The sequence below is a fragment of the Chenopodium album genome, chromosome 16 (genome assembly GCF_948465745.1).
Source record: "Chenopodium album chromosome 16, dcCheAlbu1.1, whole genome shotgun sequence".
NCBI classification, from domain to species: Eukaryota; Viridiplantae; Streptophyta; class Magnoliopsida; order Caryophyllales; family Amaranthaceae; genus Chenopodium; species Chenopodium album.
Genome location: NC_137849.1, coordinates 13,979,247 through 14,000,639, shown reverse-complemented (window position 1 = coordinate 14,000,639; position 21,393 = coordinate 13,979,247). Strand labels below are relative to the sequence as shown.

Genomic DNA, 21,393 nt, shown 5'->3' with positions numbered 1-21,393 from the left:
GGCATAGCCCAACAGTGGTTTGGCAACTTGCCAGCCGGATGTATTGATTGTTTGACGAAGTTACCTATAGAGACTTTTTTAAAGGTCTAAAGGATGGGTCAACCTTTAAGTTTGACCTCGTCAGCAAGAGGGTTTTTACCCTCCAAGAGGCGCTGATGGAGGCTGAAAGCTTTATGCAAGCAACCGACCTCTACACGTCCAGCAATCAGTCAGACTCTAAGAAGTTTGACAAACCAAAGCAAAAAGAGAAAAGAGGTCTGGGCGGTTGACGACTCTGTCAACCGTCCCAGAAGAAAAAGAAGGAATTCAAACTGTACGTTCTCAGGTACGAGTTTAATAAAGACTGCTACTCCATCCTCATGGAGATAAAGGACCGGGTGACTATTGAGAAACCCGCGGCTATGAAGGGTTCCGCCTAAAATCAGAACAAAAATAAATAATGTCATTTCCATAAGGACATTGGCCATGACACCAAGACTGCTACAGCCTCAAGCAGTTGTTGGACCGTTTGGCTGGTTAGGGGGTGTTGAAGTCATACATCCTCAAGTCCAAGGTCACCCTGAAGACAAACCCGAGACAGTCATCCAAAAAGACTGCTAGCCTACTAGTAGCTCGGACACTGACAAAGATCCGACGTACACCATAGCAGGCGGTTTTGCCGAAGGGGGCCAAACCATCCGGGGCACCAAGGACCATATGAGGAAAATGGCAGCTGGTTGGCCGCATCCTAATTGACACTGGTAGCTCGTCTAACACCATCAGCTACAAGTGCCTTGTCCAAGCTAGGTACAAGGTGGACAGCATGCGCGACGTCTCCCACCCTCTTGTTGGTTTTGGGGGAGGAGTTGTGCACCTAGTCACATGAATAGACCTGCCTATCCGGCTAGGAGATAGGGGAAAAGGGCGCCATATGGTTGTTCGGTTCTTGGTGGTTGAAGAGCTGACCACCTACAACCTTAATCTGGGCCATCCCACTCTAAACGAGGGCAAAGTCGTTGTCATCCCAGCTCTCATGCTGCTGAAATATGAAAGGGATGATGGCTCTGTTCGCTCCTTGAACGGGGATCAGAAGACGGCTAGAGAGTGTTACCTCTCAGACGTCAAACCCACGACTGCAGCAGCCGGACAGGGGACGGAGTTGATAGACCTTGACGATGTCAAGAATTCTGCTTAGCTGATGGCAGTGAAGGAGAAGCAATAGCAATCATTGACCGGGGAACGATCAGATGAACTCCGTCCCCCGGTGATCACATTGATATTCACCTGGATGACAGCCTTCTAGAGCGAACTGTTAAGGTGGGGACGGTTGCTTATGCAAAGTTGGGTGCAGACTTGCACTTTGTGCTGAAGGAATTCAAAGACGACCTTTGAAGTGGAAGAGATGCCAGGTATCAGCCCGGATCTCACTATCCACAAACTTGTCGTTAATCCGAAAAAGAAGCTAATACGGCAAAAGAAAAGAAATCACGGCGAGGAGAGAAGTCAAGCGGCAGCTACCAAGGTCAAAAAGCTGTTAGATGTAGGGTTCATTCGGCCATGCAACTTCCGTGATTGGGTTGCAAACGTTGTGCTTGTAAAGAAGCCGGATGGTACCGGCGCATGTATGTTGATTACACTGACTTGAACAAGGCATGTTCAAAGGACAAGCTTCCAAAGATCGACAGACTCGTCGATTCTACAGCTAGACATGCCTTAATGAATTTTATGGATGCCTACTCAGGCTTCCACCAGATTCCCCTGTGGAAAAAAGATCAAGAGAAGAGTTTGAAAAATGCTAAGAGAGATATCATTCAGCTCCCGGTCTATTTCATTAGCCACGTACTCAGAAATGCTGAACTACGGTACCCCATGGTTGAAAAATTTGGCCTTGCTCTGCACATCCGGTTGTTGTCTACACAGACGAACCTCTCACGGCCAATGACAACCTTGGAGTCATCCGGTAAAATGCTCAAATGGGTTATTGAAATCCAAAGTTTTGAAATCACTTTCGAACCAAGAAAGGCAATGAAGGGTCCGGACTTCATCGTAGAAATGACAAGGCTGGTTGCCCCGGATAATACTAATCAGGTTTGGAAAGTGTATGTAGACGGGAGCTCTAACATGAACGGCTATGGTGCAGGCGTTATCTGTTAGTCTTCTGAGGTGAACAAGTATGAGTATGCACTACGGTTCATACTGAGGCGTTATCTGTTAGTCTTCAAGTTTCAGACCTCAAATAATGAGGCAGAGTATGAAGCCTTGCTAGCCGGCATCCGTATGTGTAAGGCGGCAGGGGCAACCAAAATTAACGCCTGCTGTGATTCACAGTTGGTCGTTAGCCAATACCATGGTGACTATGAGGCCACCCATCCGACTATGATCAAATATCAAGACTGAAGCTGGGACACTTGAAAAATTTCATCTGAGTCAAGTGCTTTGAGAACAATCAGGCGGATGCTCTGTCAAAATTGGCATCATCCGCCTCTGTTGATACGCCTCGGCCAGTGTTTTGGGAAGTTATGGAAAAATGAAGTATCGTTGAAAAAGAGCCAATTGGAGTACTTGACCGAATATCTACCTGGATGAATGGCATCCGGGCATACTTACAAGACGGCACGCTGCCTGATTCACCACAGGAAGCGGCTGTCATAAAAAAACGCGCTGCAAACTTCGAGATGAAAAATGGAGAACTCTTCTAGATAGGTTTCTTAAAGCCTCTATTGAATTGTGTTACCCCAGAAAAGGGGCAAGAAGTTCTCGAGTAATTGCACGCGGGATACTACGCCTCCCATATAGGCGGAAGATCGCGGGTTGTGCGGCAAGGATACTTCTGTCCCACTCTTGAGTCAAACGCTATGGAGATGGTAAAAAACTGTGACAAATGCCAAAGGTTTGACAAGCTCATCCATCGTCCAGCCACTGACCTGATGGTAATCCATAGCCCAGTTCCGTTTGCCAAATGGGGCATGAACATTCTGGTCCGTATACGCCTACTCCGGGTGGAAAGTGGTACATCCTGGTGGCCGTGGATTACTTCACCAAGTGGGTGGAGGCAGAGGCGGTCAAAAACATCAAGACAAAGGATGTCATCTCTTTCATTTGGAAGAACATAATCACCCGGTTTGGGGTACCTATGTCCATGGTTTTTGATAATGACCCTCAGTTTGAGACGCCTCCGCTCAAGAATTGGCTAGGAGATCAAGGGATCTCACATTGTTTTGCATCAGTCGGCCGACCTCAGGCAACAGCCAAGTTGAAGCCTTCAATAAACTCATCTCAAACGACATAAAAAAGAAAATAGAAAGGGTTGGTGGCTTATGGGCAGAGGAATTAATTCATGTCCTGTGGGCTATCTGGATAACTGAAAAAGGGGCAACCGATGAAACCCCGTTTTTCATGGTATACGGTGCTGAAGCCGTCTTACCCATCGAGCATTATAAGCCGACTCTGAGTCATGCTATACGATGAAGAAGCAAACTGGGAGGCCATGCGGCCAGCATTGAACTCACTCCCGGAATGCAGGGGTAATGCTGCCTTGCGTCATGAGATTTACCGTCAGAGAATGACAAGAGCCTACAACAAGAGAGTACACAAACGACCTCGGAAAGTGGGGGACTTTGTGTTACGAGAAATGGAGGCAACCGATAGAGCCAATGAGCAGGATAAACTGACTCCTAATTAAGAAGGCTCCTACCGGATCTATGAAGATGTAAGAGGTGGCACCTACCACCTGGAAACTCCATACGGCAGGCGGCTGCCAGAACTTAGAATGTAGACAACCTAAAAAAGTACTACTTCTAAAACTTGTAAATTTTTGTAAATGAAAAGCTTATCAATGAAAAGTTGCTTTTTATTTTCAAATCGGTTATTTATTGCTTTATAGACATGCGTATTATGTCTCAAGCATCATTTGTGCAGACGACCTATTCTTATATCAAATATAAGCTAACTCTGAAAACTTAGTAGCTAAACAACCGTCTTGAAAAGACAACTTGAGGCTAATGGCCGGATAACATTAAAATTTATAAATCCGTCTGCTCAAACATGAGTATGGCGTGTAGCGACGCCCATTCGGCTAAAGAGCATTTCCCATTTGGGTGGCACATTGCTCTATAAACGCATACAGTCGACCAAGATTAAACGACCTAATTGGTCAACTCATAGCTGTCTGACCTAAATCTAAAAAGAACCCAACCGGGTATGGGAGAACCGTGTCTCCAGATATCAGCCAGTGACCGAGAGAAGTTCTAACTTAGATTAATTCCTGAAATTATGCACTTCCAAAAGTCCTCCCAATGGGGCAAAAGGACATCGAGTGTATAATTAGATTGCAACCACCCCAAATGGTTAACCCGCCTGTGCGATTGGACGGCTGTGTACTTTGTTTGGGACAATCACTATTGTGATTGATTGACTCACGAACATGTCATACTCTTTAAAGTATCAAAAGTTCCAAAGTCAATTAATCAAGATTTGAAACCAACCACACAGCCGCGAGGATCAAAGCATAATAAGTTAGGCAAAAATGCACATACATACAAAAATTGAAAATTGAAGTAAGCTGAACAAAACCGACTCAATCGGCAATTTCATAAAATAAACCCGACTAAAACGGCCGGGGAAGAAATTGTTATACCGGATCCACATCCGGCAAAATAAAAAATTGTTGATTGATTACATTTAAACTACACGGCACGCAGGTCGCAGAAAATACTTGGCATACTGCCGCAAAAAAAAACTAAAGCTTGAATCATTGGGGCGTAGATGGGTGGCCTTAACAACGGGGGAACATCGGAGTCTTGGGGAATGTTCTCTTCTGGCTCCTACTCTTCTCCTCCCCCTCATCAACCTCCTTATTGGCGAAGGCGTCGAATGGCTCTGGCTCCGGCTTGCCTTCCTCTCTTGCTGACTGAACCTCATTAGCATATTGGTAAGCCAGGGCCCAGATGCCATATTCCTTCCCCATATGTAACGTATCCCAGGTTATCTTCATCCGATTTTCGCAGTCAGTCTCGTTCTCTTTGATGAGGCGGTCTTGCTCCGCTCAAAGTGATCTTGAAGTTAGCCTGGCCATCTCGTTCTTCGGGCGGTTGACGTCTGCCCGAAGATTAGTGTTCTCCTTGTCAACCCCCTTCCAATGAGGTCCGCCTGAGCATTCTTGAAGGCAGACTCAAAGTCACTGGCCTTCTTGTTAGCGGTCTCCAAGGCAGCCGTCACTGATGTTGTCCGCGTGCGTCATTTCCAAGGCTATAGATTCAAGTTCATTTATTGCATTTTGATATTAGGCAACGTCTGCGGAACCTTTAGCCGCTTTATTAGCCCGCTTTACCTCTTCTCTCTTCCGAGTATACGGCCTCTTGAGCCCATCAACTCTCAGCATAGCCTATGAAGTACAAACGGCGTGCTAAGAATGCAAGCGGAGAATTACTTGGGAAGTTAAAGGAAGATGTTATACCTCAGACACGAGGGCCAGGATTCGTTCCACGTTGAACGTCTCTATGCCAGGGATGGCGTCCTTTTCCTTCCTGGGAATGGCCCCAAGCATGGACTTGGCATGCTGCTGTACGTCCGGCCACCGGGGGGAACGATCTGCACCATAATCAAGATTTGGTGAGTGAGCAATATAGGCGGCACTTATTTGTTGTCGGCTGCCGACGATCCTTCTGCTGGGAGTGTGATTTCACTCGCAGGGCCTGCCAAGCTCAGGCGAAGTATCGAAAGGGTTAGCCATACCTTTGAGGATCTATAGGCTATCATCGCCTACAGTCGCTGCAGAACCAGGTGCAGTCTTGGGTAGCTCGCCACCCTTCGGTACCGCATGGGCACCCGACTTTATCCCAAGATCAATGCCTAGGCCGAAGCCTTTTAGGCTGATGCTCTTCCCCCTTATGCTAGGCAGCCTTTCCCAGACGAAGCATCTGAGCCGTCTGAGCAGACGATGCTCTTTGAGATTTGGTAGGCTGGAGGCGTCATCGTCTCGAGTCCGTTTGAGCAGCTTTTGGAAGGTCCTAGAAGCCTCCCCACCCTGCAAATGAAATTGCTCATTAGACATATAGCCAATAGAAACCGTCTCCATAGATAACCAAATTCAAATATTCACAAAAGGGGGGGCAAGCGGTTTTTATCTTGGCCTTTATCTGGGCCCTTTTTGCTTCCACAGTATCCTTGCGGATTTGGGCAGCAGATCGTTTAGGAGTCAATCGTTTGGGAGCATTTTCAAAGCGATTGCTACAAACAAAGGAGGGACCATCAGTTCAATAGACGTGGAATATATTTAAATAATATAGCAATACAAACGGCAAAAGCTGTCGAATGCTTGATAGACCTACGCTTGTCAAACATCGTGCTCAGACCGTAGGCGGACAAGAACGCCTCATCTCTCAACCATTCATGTTTGGGTATCCAGTTCTTTGGAACGCTTATTACTTCCGTGGTTGAGAGAGTGTCTGTTGTAAGCTCAAAAAACCACGGCTCTATGATTTGCTCGCAGTCTACATCCGGGATGGCAAGGAACTTACACTTTTGACCTAAAAGGTCAGGTTTCTTATTATACCGGCGAAATTCATGGTTTTCACGCCGTTTGGAGGCCGAAACCAGATAGAACTAGTTCTTCTAGTTATCCCACTTAGACAGTTTGTCTAAAGTCATTTGATACTTAGGATAAGTGGTTAAAGCGTACCACGCTCTCCAGCCGCCTGGGTTGCGGCTAAGATAGTGCATGTGGGCAAACGCCTCCCAGCCGGGTGCAGATGCATCTCGCAGGTGGCGATGTAGCGTACCAGCCGAAATATTCATTACAATTAGGTTGGTCATCCTTCCAAGCAATGGCGCCTAGCTTAGGCGGCACCCGGATCTTATACTCCCCACCAAGGGGTTGTTTGAGTTTAAAGACATCAAGGTCTTTCTCCATGTTTTCCCTGTCTGTGGCCGAAACATGGATTCTGAGGGGATCTCCTTCCTCGTCCCACTTTTTCCTCTCCTCAATTTCGCTGTTCTCAAGCGAGGAGAGCGGGCCATCGCTGCTATCTTCAGAGCTAGACCCAGAGGCGGTGTTTCCCCCGTCTCTTTCTTGAGAGGTCTCATCATCTGATCCACAGGCACTGGCGGTCTCTTCCCCGTCTTCATCTTCGGGCTCCACCTCTTGAGAGCCAGCATTGGAGACAGCCTCTTCACCGTCTCTATCTTCGGGCTCCATCTCTTGAGAGCCAGCATTGGAGACGGCCTCTTCACCGTCTCTATCCTCAGACTCGGCTAGGATCCCATCACTTGGGGTGCTAGGGATCCCAAAATGGAAGTCAACTTCTTGGTCCACCGGCATATCATCCCCCTGAACCGACGTGACCTCGTCAGACGGTGCTTCCAACGTACCGTCTCTCCTTTGCCGTCTTCAGGCAGTTTGTTTAACTCGAGCCATTGTGTCCTGTGCCCAGACACAGAGACGGTCGGTTTCGGGGATGTACAATGCTGCTCCATACACCCAGAGTCGGCACCCCCATTCCTAGACTCAGTCGTACCAGGAGACCGGCTAACTACTGACCTAGGCTGTGCCGTGTTTGTTGGTGATGAATCCATTTATTGAATGTAACCGTACAAACGGAAAAAAACAAGAATGATTCGAGAGGGGTAGAGACGGTACCTTAAGATATGACTCTGAAAGGTGTCAGGCGTTGTCCGATTGTAACAGGTGGGCGGGAAACGAGTTTGCTCGTATATAGCACAAGCGGTAGTTGATCGGCTGGACACGTGGGCAGAAAATGAGCTGTTTGTGAATAACACAAGCGGTTATCAGACTCTCTCTCTAGAAAATCTTGACTTTCTCTCTCTAGACTTTTTGGAAACGTCCAAAATAAGGGAGGGTAAAAGTCATATTTATAGAGGAGTAAATTCAGGAGCATCCCTATAATTTCCCTGGAATGTGAAAGGTTAAACCTAATTCACAGTTAAAATTAATCTATCAGTAAAAGAGTGACAAATGTCACAGATGCCACATGGCACGCCACGTCACATCTGTGAGGGGCAAATGCTTTGGATAAAAATACCCATGCCAAGTGGCCCAATTAGAAGGTCACACATGTCACCCTAAGAGAGCTCCAAAGTGGACCTCCCTCTACTTGACACGTGTCCCTCTCAATTGGGAAAAAGACCGCCTTTATGGCCCAAATCCCGAGAAAGCCGCAATACGGCAAAGCCCATCAATCCTAGGTTTTCCATAACCTAAGCAGGGGCACAATTCCTGATGATCCTATAAATAGGGAGATTCCCCCTTTTTTAGGGAGACGTTCATTTATTACATCTTACCTACATCTCTTACATCAGATAATTCACTTGATCTCGGAATCCGAGAAGATCTCACTTTAACCTTTCCGCACTTTTTACCTTTCTTCAACCAGTACTAACTTGATCGTCGGAGGCAGAGCTCCTACCAATCGGAGTTTCCGTGTTTTGCAGGTACAGACCGCGTGGGACCAGGGTGACGTAACTCTCCCGAGGGACAAGAAAACACCCAAAACAGTACCCATGGTGGTGATGGAGGGGTTACCATGAAAGAAGGTGATAAGAAATAGATTTTTTTTTTTAAAAAAATTACATGTTGAATCGGTTGTTGGTAGAAAGGCTCATTTTGAGAATATGGGGTATAAAGGTGGGATTATTTTTAGAATACGCAAAGGTGAGATTGTTTTGAGAAGATGAGACAAAGGTGGGATTATTAGTTTCAATTTTTTCCAAAAAATAAAATAAATAAAAAAAATATTCCCTCCACATAATGTTTTGAATTTCAAAATGTCTAGAAACAGGCAAACATGCTCCAGAAACGACATGCTAGAAATTACAAAATTCTGATACACATAAAGTTCCACTGGAATGACATTTTAAAACACGTAAAGGATAAGAATGTGTTTCATTACCACATACATCTTGGAAAAGGAGGAAAACTAGAAACCCTGTCCATCAATTGGAATCCAACAGACTGTTCTATATTCTAGATTCTAAGCCTACTTTAGAGTTTAGAATTACTTTCTCCGATCCAAATGCACTGAAATCAATATGGCAGCTCTCTCAATGAGAGACCGGAAAGTTGGCCTCTCTCAATAATTTTTATTATCACTTCTTTCACCTCAACATATGACATATTAGACATGATTGCCTCCTAGACTGCCATATAGAGAGAGACTCTCTCTCCTCTACCTATCTATCCATAAGACTCCTATTCATCGGAAGCTGATGATGCCATGTGAATGCTTAAACCAAGAATCAAATAAACGAAAAAGACCCAACTCCAGTAATGATCTCTAGGCACTTCATATTCCACAATCAACCATCATGACCCAAGAACCTTTCTCCAGTCCAATGTCTCGAGATTTTTCTTATTGTTGCTTCCATTTCAATATAAAACTAGATATGACTTATTTACATATGACTAATAAATAAGCCAAACTTCAATTTACAGAAGTGGTGAAATGGTGATATTCAAGCATGGCAGACATATGATGATGGAGCCATGGAAGAAAGTGAGAAAGACAATAAGCGGTGGTGGGAAGGCAATGGTGAAGTTGTGGGGAAAAAATGACAGTGGTTGAGGTTGAGGGATTAAAAAAAGGTCTTTGTAAAAATATACACCGTTGTTGATAGCCCAAATTCTTAAAAAGAGATAATTCTCAATTCATAATGTAAATCAAACCAAAATTAGTCAAATCCCTTTCTTAATCCCTTTCTTCCTGTTTCACTTACTTACCTAGGATAAAAAAAATTAACCATTGGACATAATAATCTTAACAAAAAATAATCAATAATGGACCCTTATATAAAAATCATTTTTAGGCTACACAATTATAAAGCTACAAAAAACATAGAGCCACCATTGAGAATTCCAAAATTATGGACAACCATGACAATGTATTCCTTATATTAGAGCAAAAAAATCTGTCAAAATCACCATGATAGATTCATACTCTACTATTATTCTGTCAAAATCTGTCAAAATCACCATCTCAATTATTCTTTTACTCTCTCTACTACATCATAGATTCATACTCTCTTTTTGGAACCTCTACTCTAGAGTCTGGACTAAGGGAGATTTTTCCCAACCACCACCACTCTCAAGGATAGAAAGAATTTTATTAACACAGCCATCCAAGTGATACGTTGAAGGCAACCATTCACGCCTCATTCATAGCCTCTAAGAGACTGGAGAGATATTAGTGGCATACGTTTCACTTCCCCATACATATTGCATATCCCCCTCTATATCTAGATTTTATATAAAATCCCGATACGAGTTCATATGAAAAGTTTACTTTCTTGTAAGAAATTATTTCATTTTTTTAACGGTGAGATGAAACCAAAAAAATTCTAAATTTGACAATGGATCAATTAAGAAGTTCATTAAGTGAAGTGAAGATACGCAGTACTCCTCTCTCTCTCTCTCTCTCTCTCTCTCTCTCTCTCTATACCTTAACGTACCCAATTCTGCACTAGGATAGGTGTGTGGATGTAAGAAATACATGGGTAAAGTAAGACTCTCTCTCTCTCTCTCCCTCCCTCTCTTCCTTAACGTACCCAATTCTGCATAATCTCTTTTCTAGGAGAGGTGTGTGGGTGTAAGAAATACATGGGTAAAGTAAGAGACAAGGAATAAAAAGGTGGTTGGTTTTAAGAAGAGGTGAATAAATTGAGAGAGTGAAAGAAAGAATAGGGTAAAAGGGATAATATAATATAATGAGCTTGCCAATAGTCAAAGTAGAAAAGGGCAAATTTAAAGAAAATAAATCAAATATTAAAAAGATTATCTTAATAGAAGAGAGTTACGTAGGATATGGGAGTATTTATCAGGTGCTAACAGGCGAGCAAAACCCGTTTAATCTAATCAAAACCAAACCAAAAATTACAAAATGGTGATTTAAATTTTTCATTTCCACATTCAATTTCTTGCCACAACTTTAAAGTTCAAAGGGGATGGAGTATGTGCCTATCACCCAATTTATTAATGAAAGAAGAAGAAAAATTAGTTATATCCAACCTATATGTTTTAACAACCCACATCACATTCTCTTTCCATGAAAGATTTACAAATCACGCATTAAATGGTTTATATCTTTTAAATTCGTCAAGAACATATATAATCAAGATTAATTATCTGATATTGAAAGTGAAAATCAATTAAAAATTTGGAAACCAGTCTGGAATGGTATTTAATCAAAATGATTCAGATTTTTCAATTTACTATTTCTCTCATCAAAATCAAGATCATCCATTGATTTACTTATAAGATTATTCATAGCATTACTATATCTCTTATTTTCTCCTATTCACAGTGAGTTGATATCCATAAGAAAAGTTTACCAACATAGTCAACATACTAATTATTCCCTGCCGATGATGTTGACATTTCCAATTATCTAAGGAAGTCCTCAGTAGTACATCCACAATACGAGCAAGAACAAAATTCATAGTAATAATATTATTTATGTCAATGATTATCATTACTGGTGAGTTGAAAAAAGCTCTAGACTGTACTTTAAACAGAAAGATCAATACACCTATAAGTACACATAATCTCAGTAGTACCTCTCTTGGATAAGGCGGTTCAGGAAAGAGCCGTCCACAGTCATAAACAATTCCATCTTGGTGATGATCTAGCTTGGTGAAAGACCAGTTCCCAACTGCAAATGGCAAGCCATAATGCAAGAGAATTGGCTCAACACCATCTCTTGGAACATAACCAGGATAGATCATCAGGTCATTAGTAATTTTATGGCGGAGTCCAACCTGATAAGAAAATGAAAGTATTATAAGCAAAGAAATAATAATTGCCCAAGTATCTAGAGAACAGAAAACAGAAAATTGGGTATGACTTACTTCTGCAGCACCAAATGAATACCCATACATTTCACTGATCCATCCCGTACCATATATATCACCAGTTATATTTGTTGCCCAATGAGCCCTATCTTCTCGCACTTCCTCAGATTTAGAGAGCCAAAATGGAGCCATTGCTCTAAGGTCATCAATATGGAAAACCAGCAACCCCCCAACCTTGTCACATAGCTCTGGGTGTTTTGTATGCAACTTGGCCAAAATATTGTCACATCCAATTAAATACCTGACGGAATATATCAGACTATGGTCACATACATACCCAAAAGCCGAAAGTAAGGGAGCTTAAATGAAGAAATTATCTGATATCTTTGGAACATACTGAGCTAACTATGAGCATCTGTATTACATCATAGCTGATGTGGGGGCCTTGGACTTGGTTGATTTGGAGACCTTAGAGGTGCCAAGTGTCATGATAAATGGGCTTCATGGAGGCTTCTTGGGTGGTAAATTCTTAGGTTTGAACACCCTAAAAATTGATGTCTTTTTATTGCTTAACATTAAGCCAAGCGTTCTATGGAAGCCCAAGGAATATTGGTTCAATCATAAGGTGTAGTATGGTTGAGTCCTAAGTAGTATGTGAAGAATTATTTCATCCTTCGTCTTCCCTATCGCAACTGAGGGTTCAGGCAAAGTTCTTCTACCAGACTAGTATGTGAAAGAGTTTTTCTTCCCCCAATTACCAAATTAGGCATGATTCTTGGTGGTTGAGTGAAGCTGTTTCCTGTCTGAATTTCTTAAATTTACTTACGAAGATTTATAATAGGAATAACAAATCCTAGTTATTATCATTGAGTTAGAATTTCTCTCTCACGTTGCATCTTTGTGAGCATTCTAATCTTGGTTACAATATCAATCTTATCAAACTTTGTGTGACATCAATTGAAACCTTTGATTTCACTAAACCTTTTTGATTAATAAGTCATATATTAATCTATACTGCATTTGTTTGATTTATTCCTCTCCCCTACCCCCCCCCCCCCTCCCCCCCACGCACCCAAAAAAAAAACAACAAAAGCTCTTTGAGTGAGCAACTTTATGATATATGGATTGGATTTTTAATGATTACACACAGCAGAGGTATTTAAAATCTTCCATGCTGGTGAAAAATGAAATATTAGCAATTACTTAAGTTGATTAGAAAATGATAAGATGGAAAATGGTTTGAGAAGCTCCACTTAGCTAGTTATTACTGCCTTAGAAAAAATGGATTATAATTATCAAACCATAGGGCAGTATGCTTAACATAGTCCCCTTTTTCGATTACTAAGAATAATCCCGGCTTTTTCGAGTATCTTTTTCTAACAGTCCGAATGACCAGTGACCGGTTTCAAAGATTTATAATATTTAACTAGCCTAATTAGCTTCCAAATTCATTTATTTAGGCACACGTCGCTATGATATTGGCCATACTTTCTTTATATACTAATATTATCTTCATCCTTTCTCTCTCCAATGGTATAAAATCTCGGCCGCATCACTGCATAGTAAAGGAATTTGAGCTTATCGCAGCCGATATATTAGGCCACAACAGTCGTACTCCATCCGCATTGCCCGCGAAAATGATTATGTGACCATACCGTGATCGTGACCACATTCAAGATTTAAGACCACGTTCTCTCCTCTCTTCCCTAATCTTCTACCTTTTGTCTCCCACCATCACGACACCACCAAGTCCTAGTTTATTCCTTATTATACATATCTTTCAATGTACTCCAGACTTTAGGATATGTTTAGTTCACATGATCTATCCCGGTTTTTAATTTTGACCAAACTCTGACCTTAATTGTACACTAATCCGTAAAATTAAAAACATCAAATGAGATGTCATTAGATTCATATTAATATTAATTTTAAATATGAAATTTTCTTAACTTTTTTAACAATGAAATTAAAGATATTTAATGAAAATTAAACGCAAATAAAAAGACATAACTGATTTGGTGTGATCTAATTATTTCTGCAATAAGCTAATACTAATTTAAACTGAACATAGCCTTAATAACTAATTGAGTAATACATTGCTTGCCAACTGTCATACTTGTATAAATAATGCTGAGACGAATGAAAGAAAGGAGTATATACAACAACCTATATCACATATATAACTAGTTTTTGGGTTCATTCTACACACGGGCAATGCATAAGTTATTATTTATGCTGAAAACATTATAAATTTACATTAAAAATGCATGATAGTTACATAATACTTCATACTGAAGACCAAAACCCTTGTTATAAATTTACATTTCTACATCAAATATAAAATTTCTCTTCACCAAATTTATCTCTCTTAGAGCACTCTAAATATCTTGAAAGTAATGGCCTTATGACATGCAAGCAACATCATATAATCGAATTTCACGAATACTCTTACACCTGTCCCTTTCCTTGTTATTCAAGTTTTCCTTCTTTGTTGCCTTTCCATTCCAATCATCATGATTGTTGCAAAAATTTTGCATAGGTCTTTAAAGATATTTCTAGGGGTGATAATGAGACTGAGCTATTCGTGAACTATTCGAGCTCGATTCGGTCAAAGCTCGATTCGTTGTGGCTCGACTCGGGTTTGAGCTCGGCTCGAGACCTTAACGAGCCAAGCTGAGTTATGCCAAGTTCGGCTCGAAAGTTCGTGAACAAGCTCGATTATTTTTTTCATATAAAGAAATCATGTATATAAATATAAATATATTTATCAATAGATATTACACAATAATAAGTTAGTGTTTTCATTATTAAAAAAATAAACTTGTTGTAAAATAAAAAAAATTAATAATAAACAATAAAGAAGACAAGTAAACTAGGGATAAGAATAAATCAAGTTTGTTCGTGAACAGTTCGAGTTCGGCTCGGTCAACGCTTAGTCAAAGCTCGGCTCGGTCAAAGCTCGACTCTTAAAGGTTTGAACTCGGTTCGAGTTCGAACAAATTTAAACGATCACGATCCGAGCTGACCATAGTTCGGGCTCGACTCGCCCGATTAGCACCCCTAGATATTTCTATGTCTATATTTTGGGGGGCTTGTAATTAAGGTGAATGAAAAAGGCTTTCTTAGAAATTTATATTAGGAAAGGGATTAGAGGAAGATGATAAAGGGTTAATGAATTAAATAGTAAATTCAATTAAATTGAAATTGAAAGATGGAAGGAGATGAGGAGAAGATTGAGTGAATTCAATTTGTTGAATTAAAGGGTAGAGCTTACAAAAATTTAAAGGGTTATTGAAAAATAAAGGGGGTAGCTAAAGAATTTCTACCAAAACTAATGATAATTAAAAACATAAACTAGGCCAATAAAAGAAAAAGAATGCAAAGAAAGGTAAAAAGAGAGGAGAACACGTGGCAGAATAAGTTTATAAGCATAGACTAAGTATTTTCCAATTACTGCAAATCCACACCAACATAGAAATTTAACAACAAGGTGGGGGCGAGTGGATTAGAGGAAAGAGAATGATTCTAGACTTGGATCTGTGTCAAGGAGGGGATGGAAATGATTGAGACTGAGTTTGTAGCCAGGGAATGTGGAGGATAATTCTCATGGAACTCAGTAATTACGAGTTGATTTTGATGGAACAAAGAAGTGGTGAATGTTTGTGTTAATGGGGATCGATCATGGCCATGACTCCGCTTAGATAATTCGATTGCTTGTTCATCAAAATCATGATTACATTATAATTTGAGGAAAATAGGTGGATGATGAGACAAGGGTAGTGTCATTGGCGGCGGTGTTGTTATAAGCGGAGAGTAGTAGACAAAATACAAGTTTTATTTTATTTTATTTTTTTAAAAAAAGGTATATCTTAGCGGCTAAAGAGGTCTTTTCAGGTAAAGGGACATTTAAAGAAGATACCCAAGAAAAAGTGGGATTAGTCTTAGTCAATTGAAAGTGGGAGTGTTTTAAGCAGACCGACCAAAGGTTGGAAAGTGTAATTCAATATTTCCGTTACTTTATTTTTGGATCTGCTAATTTCAGTTAACTAATTAACTGTTTGAACAGAAACTTGTTTAGAAAAGATGACAAGTTTAGATCCCCAGAATAAATCAAGAGTGAGACGTTGGGAGGTACACTGGTCTAACAATAATTCGACCAGTAAACCAGATCAGTCTTTTTGGTGGACTGGACAGCAATTCCAATTAGCTATAAAATTAAAATTTTCAAAGTAGACAAGTAGTAGACAATAGACATATATATTGTCATTCAAAAAACAAATAAAAAAGCAACATCTTACTTCGACAGTCATAAATTCTTAATGGTGAAATAAAATTTGTTTCCAATAAGATTCCAAAAACAATAACTCACATGATCTTCATAGTAGGATTTCAAAAAAATCCTCACTGCTCATCAATCACTTATCCCAATGGAAAATTAAACCTTGCACTATAGACTTATAATTGGTTGAGATGACTCGGCAATGTAAAAGATGTTTAAAGAAGTCTTATAGACAACATACTCCCTCCGTCCCACTATTAAGTGCCTGTTTTCCTAATTAAGTGTCCCATATTAAGTGCCAATTTTCTTTTTATAGAATATCTTTTTGGATCTTTATACCCTTATTTTCAAATTTAATTCCCCAATAATTATTACATTGTACTTGGTTTCTTTTTGTTTTGTACTTATGCAGTTATGCACATAAAACAAAATAAGTAAATGAGTTGGCTAACACTTATCATTGCTTTTAAGAAAAATTTACTTGCTTTATCCATTTGCATTAAAACATGCGAATTACAAGAAATGAGCACTTGATAAAGGGATGGAGGGAGTAGTAGTCAATAATAAAAAGACAGCACGAATAAAGGGGATTGAAAGAAAAATTGAAGAAGAAAGTATAAAAATGAGATAGCAAGAAAAGGAAAAAAAAAATAATAAAAGGATAAAGAATAGAGGAAATGGGGGTTTCTGATTTTTGGGAAACAAAAAGAACAGCAACTGAGAAAAAATAAGTACCATTGCTCACTGACCATCATAGAGTTTTACAGAAATCAGGTCACTGATCTGGACTGGAATATTCAGTTTTTTTTTCTGGAATGGACCAAAAACCCCGAATCCAGGTATTTGAAGCACCTGAGACCAGTCTAGTATGGTTCATAATTCAGGGTCAATTACAGGTCTGGACTGGATTGTGCACAATCCAGGGCATCATTCCTAAAGTACTATAGGAGTCCTTTTATTCATCTAAATCCAACACTGTTTGCTGAATTTTTTTTGTTTTATGGTTCATATTCCAAATTACCCTCTAAATATAGTTTCAAATAATTGATAGTTGACTTCATCTTAAGGCACTTCAGGTAAGCTAATTATAGTATCAAAATTATCTGCACCTTCTAGAAGTGAATGATCTGTTGAACATTATGCCAAATAGTACATTTATAGTTTTGATGTTTCTTCTAATGATATAATTTACCACAACTTCTGTCAAGCACTCAAGCCTCAAACAGATGTCAAAAAGAATGCAAGAACAGTAAAGTAAAGAAGATCATAACCAAGAAGTGTGAGTTAATTATCCATACCCATAATATTGAGAAACAGGCCTGCCTTTCTCAGCACCTAATTCCCAAGGTACTATTGGCCCTCGGATGATCATGTCAGCATCTAAAATTACAACCCAATCAACATTCCTAGCATCCTCACTATGCTGGAGCCAATGCAAAACCCCAGCGGGCTTGTTAATAGCAGGGTACCTAGGCAATAACAACATTCACCCTTAGTTTCAGTATATCATGATTCCAGGAAAGTTCAAAGAAACCAAAAAGAAAATTGATAAAATGCAGCAAAACTGGAAAGCAACAAAAGCAAATTAAGCACATTTATAGACTATATAAGTGTGCATGCCATAAAACCTATAAGAATACACAATGATGTGGAAGCCATCATTTCGATTAATTCCAAACCCCAATCTTATTTTACTCAACTTCTACTCATCACAGTATCCTTTTTAACACATTTTTGTTTAAGTAGATTCCAAACCCTCAGTAAGAATCTCAAATCTTTGGATTTACAATATGAATGAAATGAAATTGCACAGGGATAACAGGACACTCCATTAATTGATGTGCATCATAATATATGAAGATGCAATGCATTGATCTCTTGCTTTCTTAACAAGCATATCCAATAAGCAAGTATAAGTAAAACACAATCTCTCCATACAGAAATAACAGTCACATACTCACACACAAACTACTTTAGGATGTTCACAAAAACACTTTGTGACCTTTCGTAATATATTATTGTACTCTAATGAGATTTTCCAATGTGCCACTACCTAAGCTAGTTGATTGAAACTTATCTTTTGGGACCGGAGAGGAGAAGATAGAAATTATCCGCCTATTTTGAAATATCATTTCCCCATTTAGGGTTAGAATAAGGTGGCAACAAATTCTGTTAGGATTACAAAACAAGCTCAAGAACTCAACACCAACCAAATAGTTGCTTAATTAAAGCACAATCCAGTGCCTTGCCCTATCTGCCCAAGGAAGTTGCTTTTTAATTAGACCCTTGAATTGAAAAGCATTACCCAAAGACTAATTACTTCATAACAAAAGAATAGCAAATAATATCCAATTTCTTATTAAATATAAACAAATTTATGTTAATCATCCATATTTCAGCTGTTTATACGGTGGCTACCAAAGAGCACTCAACCAATTAATTAAGATCAATCCAAGTACATTACTTATATTCATCATACAAACAATTGCAACTGAGGAGTAAATGGCAATTAACATAATCATTATTCAATAATAGCATTGTGGTGGTACCCAGATCAAATCACGTCTACATCACTGTCTTTTGTAACGGCCCCTCAACCCGAAAAAAAAAATAAAATAAATAAGAATAGCAACTGACAGAAAACATGCCAAAGAAAACAGACATTATAAAAGAAGGTAGTATACCAGTCACCAGTTCTTGGGTGTCTGCTCATAGAAGGGACCTCCATAGTCGGAGCTAAGTCGAAACCTCGATACCGTTTCTTCTCCTCCTCTGTGCAGCTCAGAAGCCGGGTAATCGGTCCCGGGTGACCCGATTTCCGGTAACTGTGCATAATCCCAACTGTTTGCCAATCGAAATAATCGTTGCATTCTGTTGAGAATAATGTGTGGATTCTCCAAGGAGCTTCCCCAACTCTGTACTCCTCTGAAAACCCAATTGTACCTAAACTCAAAAAAGTTACCAAGATCATCAAAATCTCCATTATTGACCTCATTGAAGTCATGAAAATTGATTCAGAGATCTATTTATCATGGTCTATTATTTGAAAAATGTCCAAAAATTGAATAAAAATTGTGAATGAAAACATGCAAGTAGTTGAATAAAATTTAGGATGATCGTGATTTATGAATATAAAATTTCCGTGGGTTTTGGGTAAGAAAATTGAATCTGTCAAAAAATCAAAAAATAATTGACATGTTGTTGGATTGGAACAAGGGGTTGTTACCCTTATTGTCTTACTATGATTTCTGTGATCAAGTTTATATTTTGAGGTTTATTTAATTAATGGGGTTGAAAATGATGGAATGATTGATTAATGAATGAATTGTCGTCTTCTTCAAAGGGTTGACATTTGAACAAGAAAGATCGAAAGGTGTGACTTTGTGAGCTTTCAACTCTTCTTTGAGATTTCAGAAAGCATAAGCATTACTGTATTGTTTTCATTTATGAAAAAATTAGTAATACCATTAATATCGAATCACTTATTAATGTAGGCTTTATAATTGATAGTATAAAATTGTTGATTTATTTACGAAAATTAGTTCTCTGTTCAAGCAATACACGAATATTTAGTGAAAAAAATATTTTTATACTTTTCTAAATTTGTATTTGTTCATAGATTTTATACATTTAATAATCTATTTATGTTATCAAATTATTATAGATGAGACATGTCAATACAGATTATCTCCTCTCAAATTCATTACTTGTTTTTATAATCATCCATTATTTTTCTTATTTTCTACGCAAAATTGGCCGCAACAGCATGAACTTTTAACAAGTTGCACTCAGCAGCACGAACTTTGACTAGTAGCACAAACAACACGATCTATCACATAAGGTGCACGAAACATCATAAATGATTGTTGCCACCAGAGATTCCCCGAAAACAACCCATATGTAATATTTTATTATTTTTCTTTTTTTGTTAATTTTAAAATGTAATTATATATTTATATTAGGCTTTTTTGTTAAAAAAAAAATACAATGTAATTAGTATCTAAGAAGTCACGTGCTTCTTTCTTTCTCAATTACTTAACTTAGCTTCTTTCCCAAGCCTACCCACATTAAATCATACATCCCAATTATATAAAAAAAATTAAAAAAAAAAAACCCTCAAATGGAAGAAGAACACCATTGATGGGCGAAGAAGAAGATCCAATCGAAGTGAAATCACGCGAACGTCATCCTTGTACTGCTAAGTTCACGAACCCAAAAAGCTCGAGCTCAACTTAATGTTCATCGTTTAGGAAGAAGAAGACAAACAACAACAACAATAATGAAAAATTGGAAGCACATTTGAAGCAAATGAAGAACAAGTTGATTGTTGGAGAGGAAATTCAAGGTTTGGTTGGGTTTAATTGAAGCAAAACCAAAAAATTATGGGTTTAATTGGAGAAGATATATATATATATATATATATATATATATATATATATATATATATATATAGGCAATATTGTTGTTCTTTTGGATGTTTTTTACTTTTTATGCTAGCATTATAAGCCGAATTAATGGCTATAAGTATGAACTAGCTGGCATGTTATCTATGTAATTGGATCTTGTTTGTAAGTTTTTGGTTTCTATGGAATGAACTAGATGTTATTATCATATTATGCCTCTGTTTATTGTTTAGCAATTGGTACTTTAAAATAAGCATAATTAAGATTCCCAATATCATTTGTACTATAATATTCAATGCCATCAGACACATGTCCTAAGGTACATGGAAAATATTCAATACTTTGCAAAAGATACTTTTGACCACAACCACTAAGTACTCCTTTCAAAAGATGCTTTAAAGATGTACTAAGATCCAAAAACAAACCCCCATTACATCTTGTTTCTTACATCAAAAACCTAACAGATAATCTAAAAAAAGAGCTGAAACATTATGTATTAGGTGTGGTAGTTGTAGATGTTTGTGTTCCTATTGCATCTTCTGAACCAGTTAGTATGGTGTTTGTGCCTTTCCTTGGTCTGCCCCTCCCTCTGCTTGGACCAAATCCTAATTTCTTTGAGTGGTTATTAGCACATGCAGATGCAGTTGATGAAGCGGTCTTCTTAGATATGCTTCTTGTTGATGAGGCAGTCTTCTCAGCTCTGTTTCTTTTAGTAGTCTGCAAATTGAGGTTGTTAGTTTTTTTTTTTTTTTTTTTTTTTTTTTTTTTTTTTTGAAAATATGAATCATCACAACAATGGTAGTGTTGAGTACTTACAGCTGATTGATAAGATATGGTTGCAAGGTGAGTTGATTTTTGTGTACATTTTCTTATGGTGTGATTTTTTCCTTTGCATTTACTACAAGTCATTTGTGTGCCATGCCTGCTTAATTT

The 21,393-nt window shown here is 38.9% G+C and overlaps 1 protein-coding gene across 1 annotated transcript in view; it reads right to left on the bottom strand.

Annotated features, from left to right (window-relative positions):
* LOC145584942 (peptidyl serine alpha-galactosyltransferase-like) overlaps positions 1 to 19,505 on the bottom strand; it is a 29,636-nt gene extending 10,131 nt beyond the window's left edge. Inside the window, exons 1-4 of the mRNA XM_081641726.1 lie at positions 18,742 to 19,505; positions 17,356 to 17,526; positions 11,836 to 12,079; positions 11,545 to 11,745 (exon numbers count right to left, since the gene is read on the bottom strand). Coding sequence (XP_081497852.1) covers positions 11,545 to 11,745; positions 11,836 to 12,079; positions 17,356 to 17,526; positions 18,742 to 19,061 — 936 coding nt within the window. The 5' untranslated portion in view covers positions 19,062 to 19,505. The remainder of the gene's footprint in view (positions 1 to 11,544; positions 11,746 to 11,835; positions 12,080 to 17,355; positions 17,527 to 18,741) is intronic.
* Between the last annotated feature and the right edge of the window lie 1,888 nt (positions 19,506 to 21,393).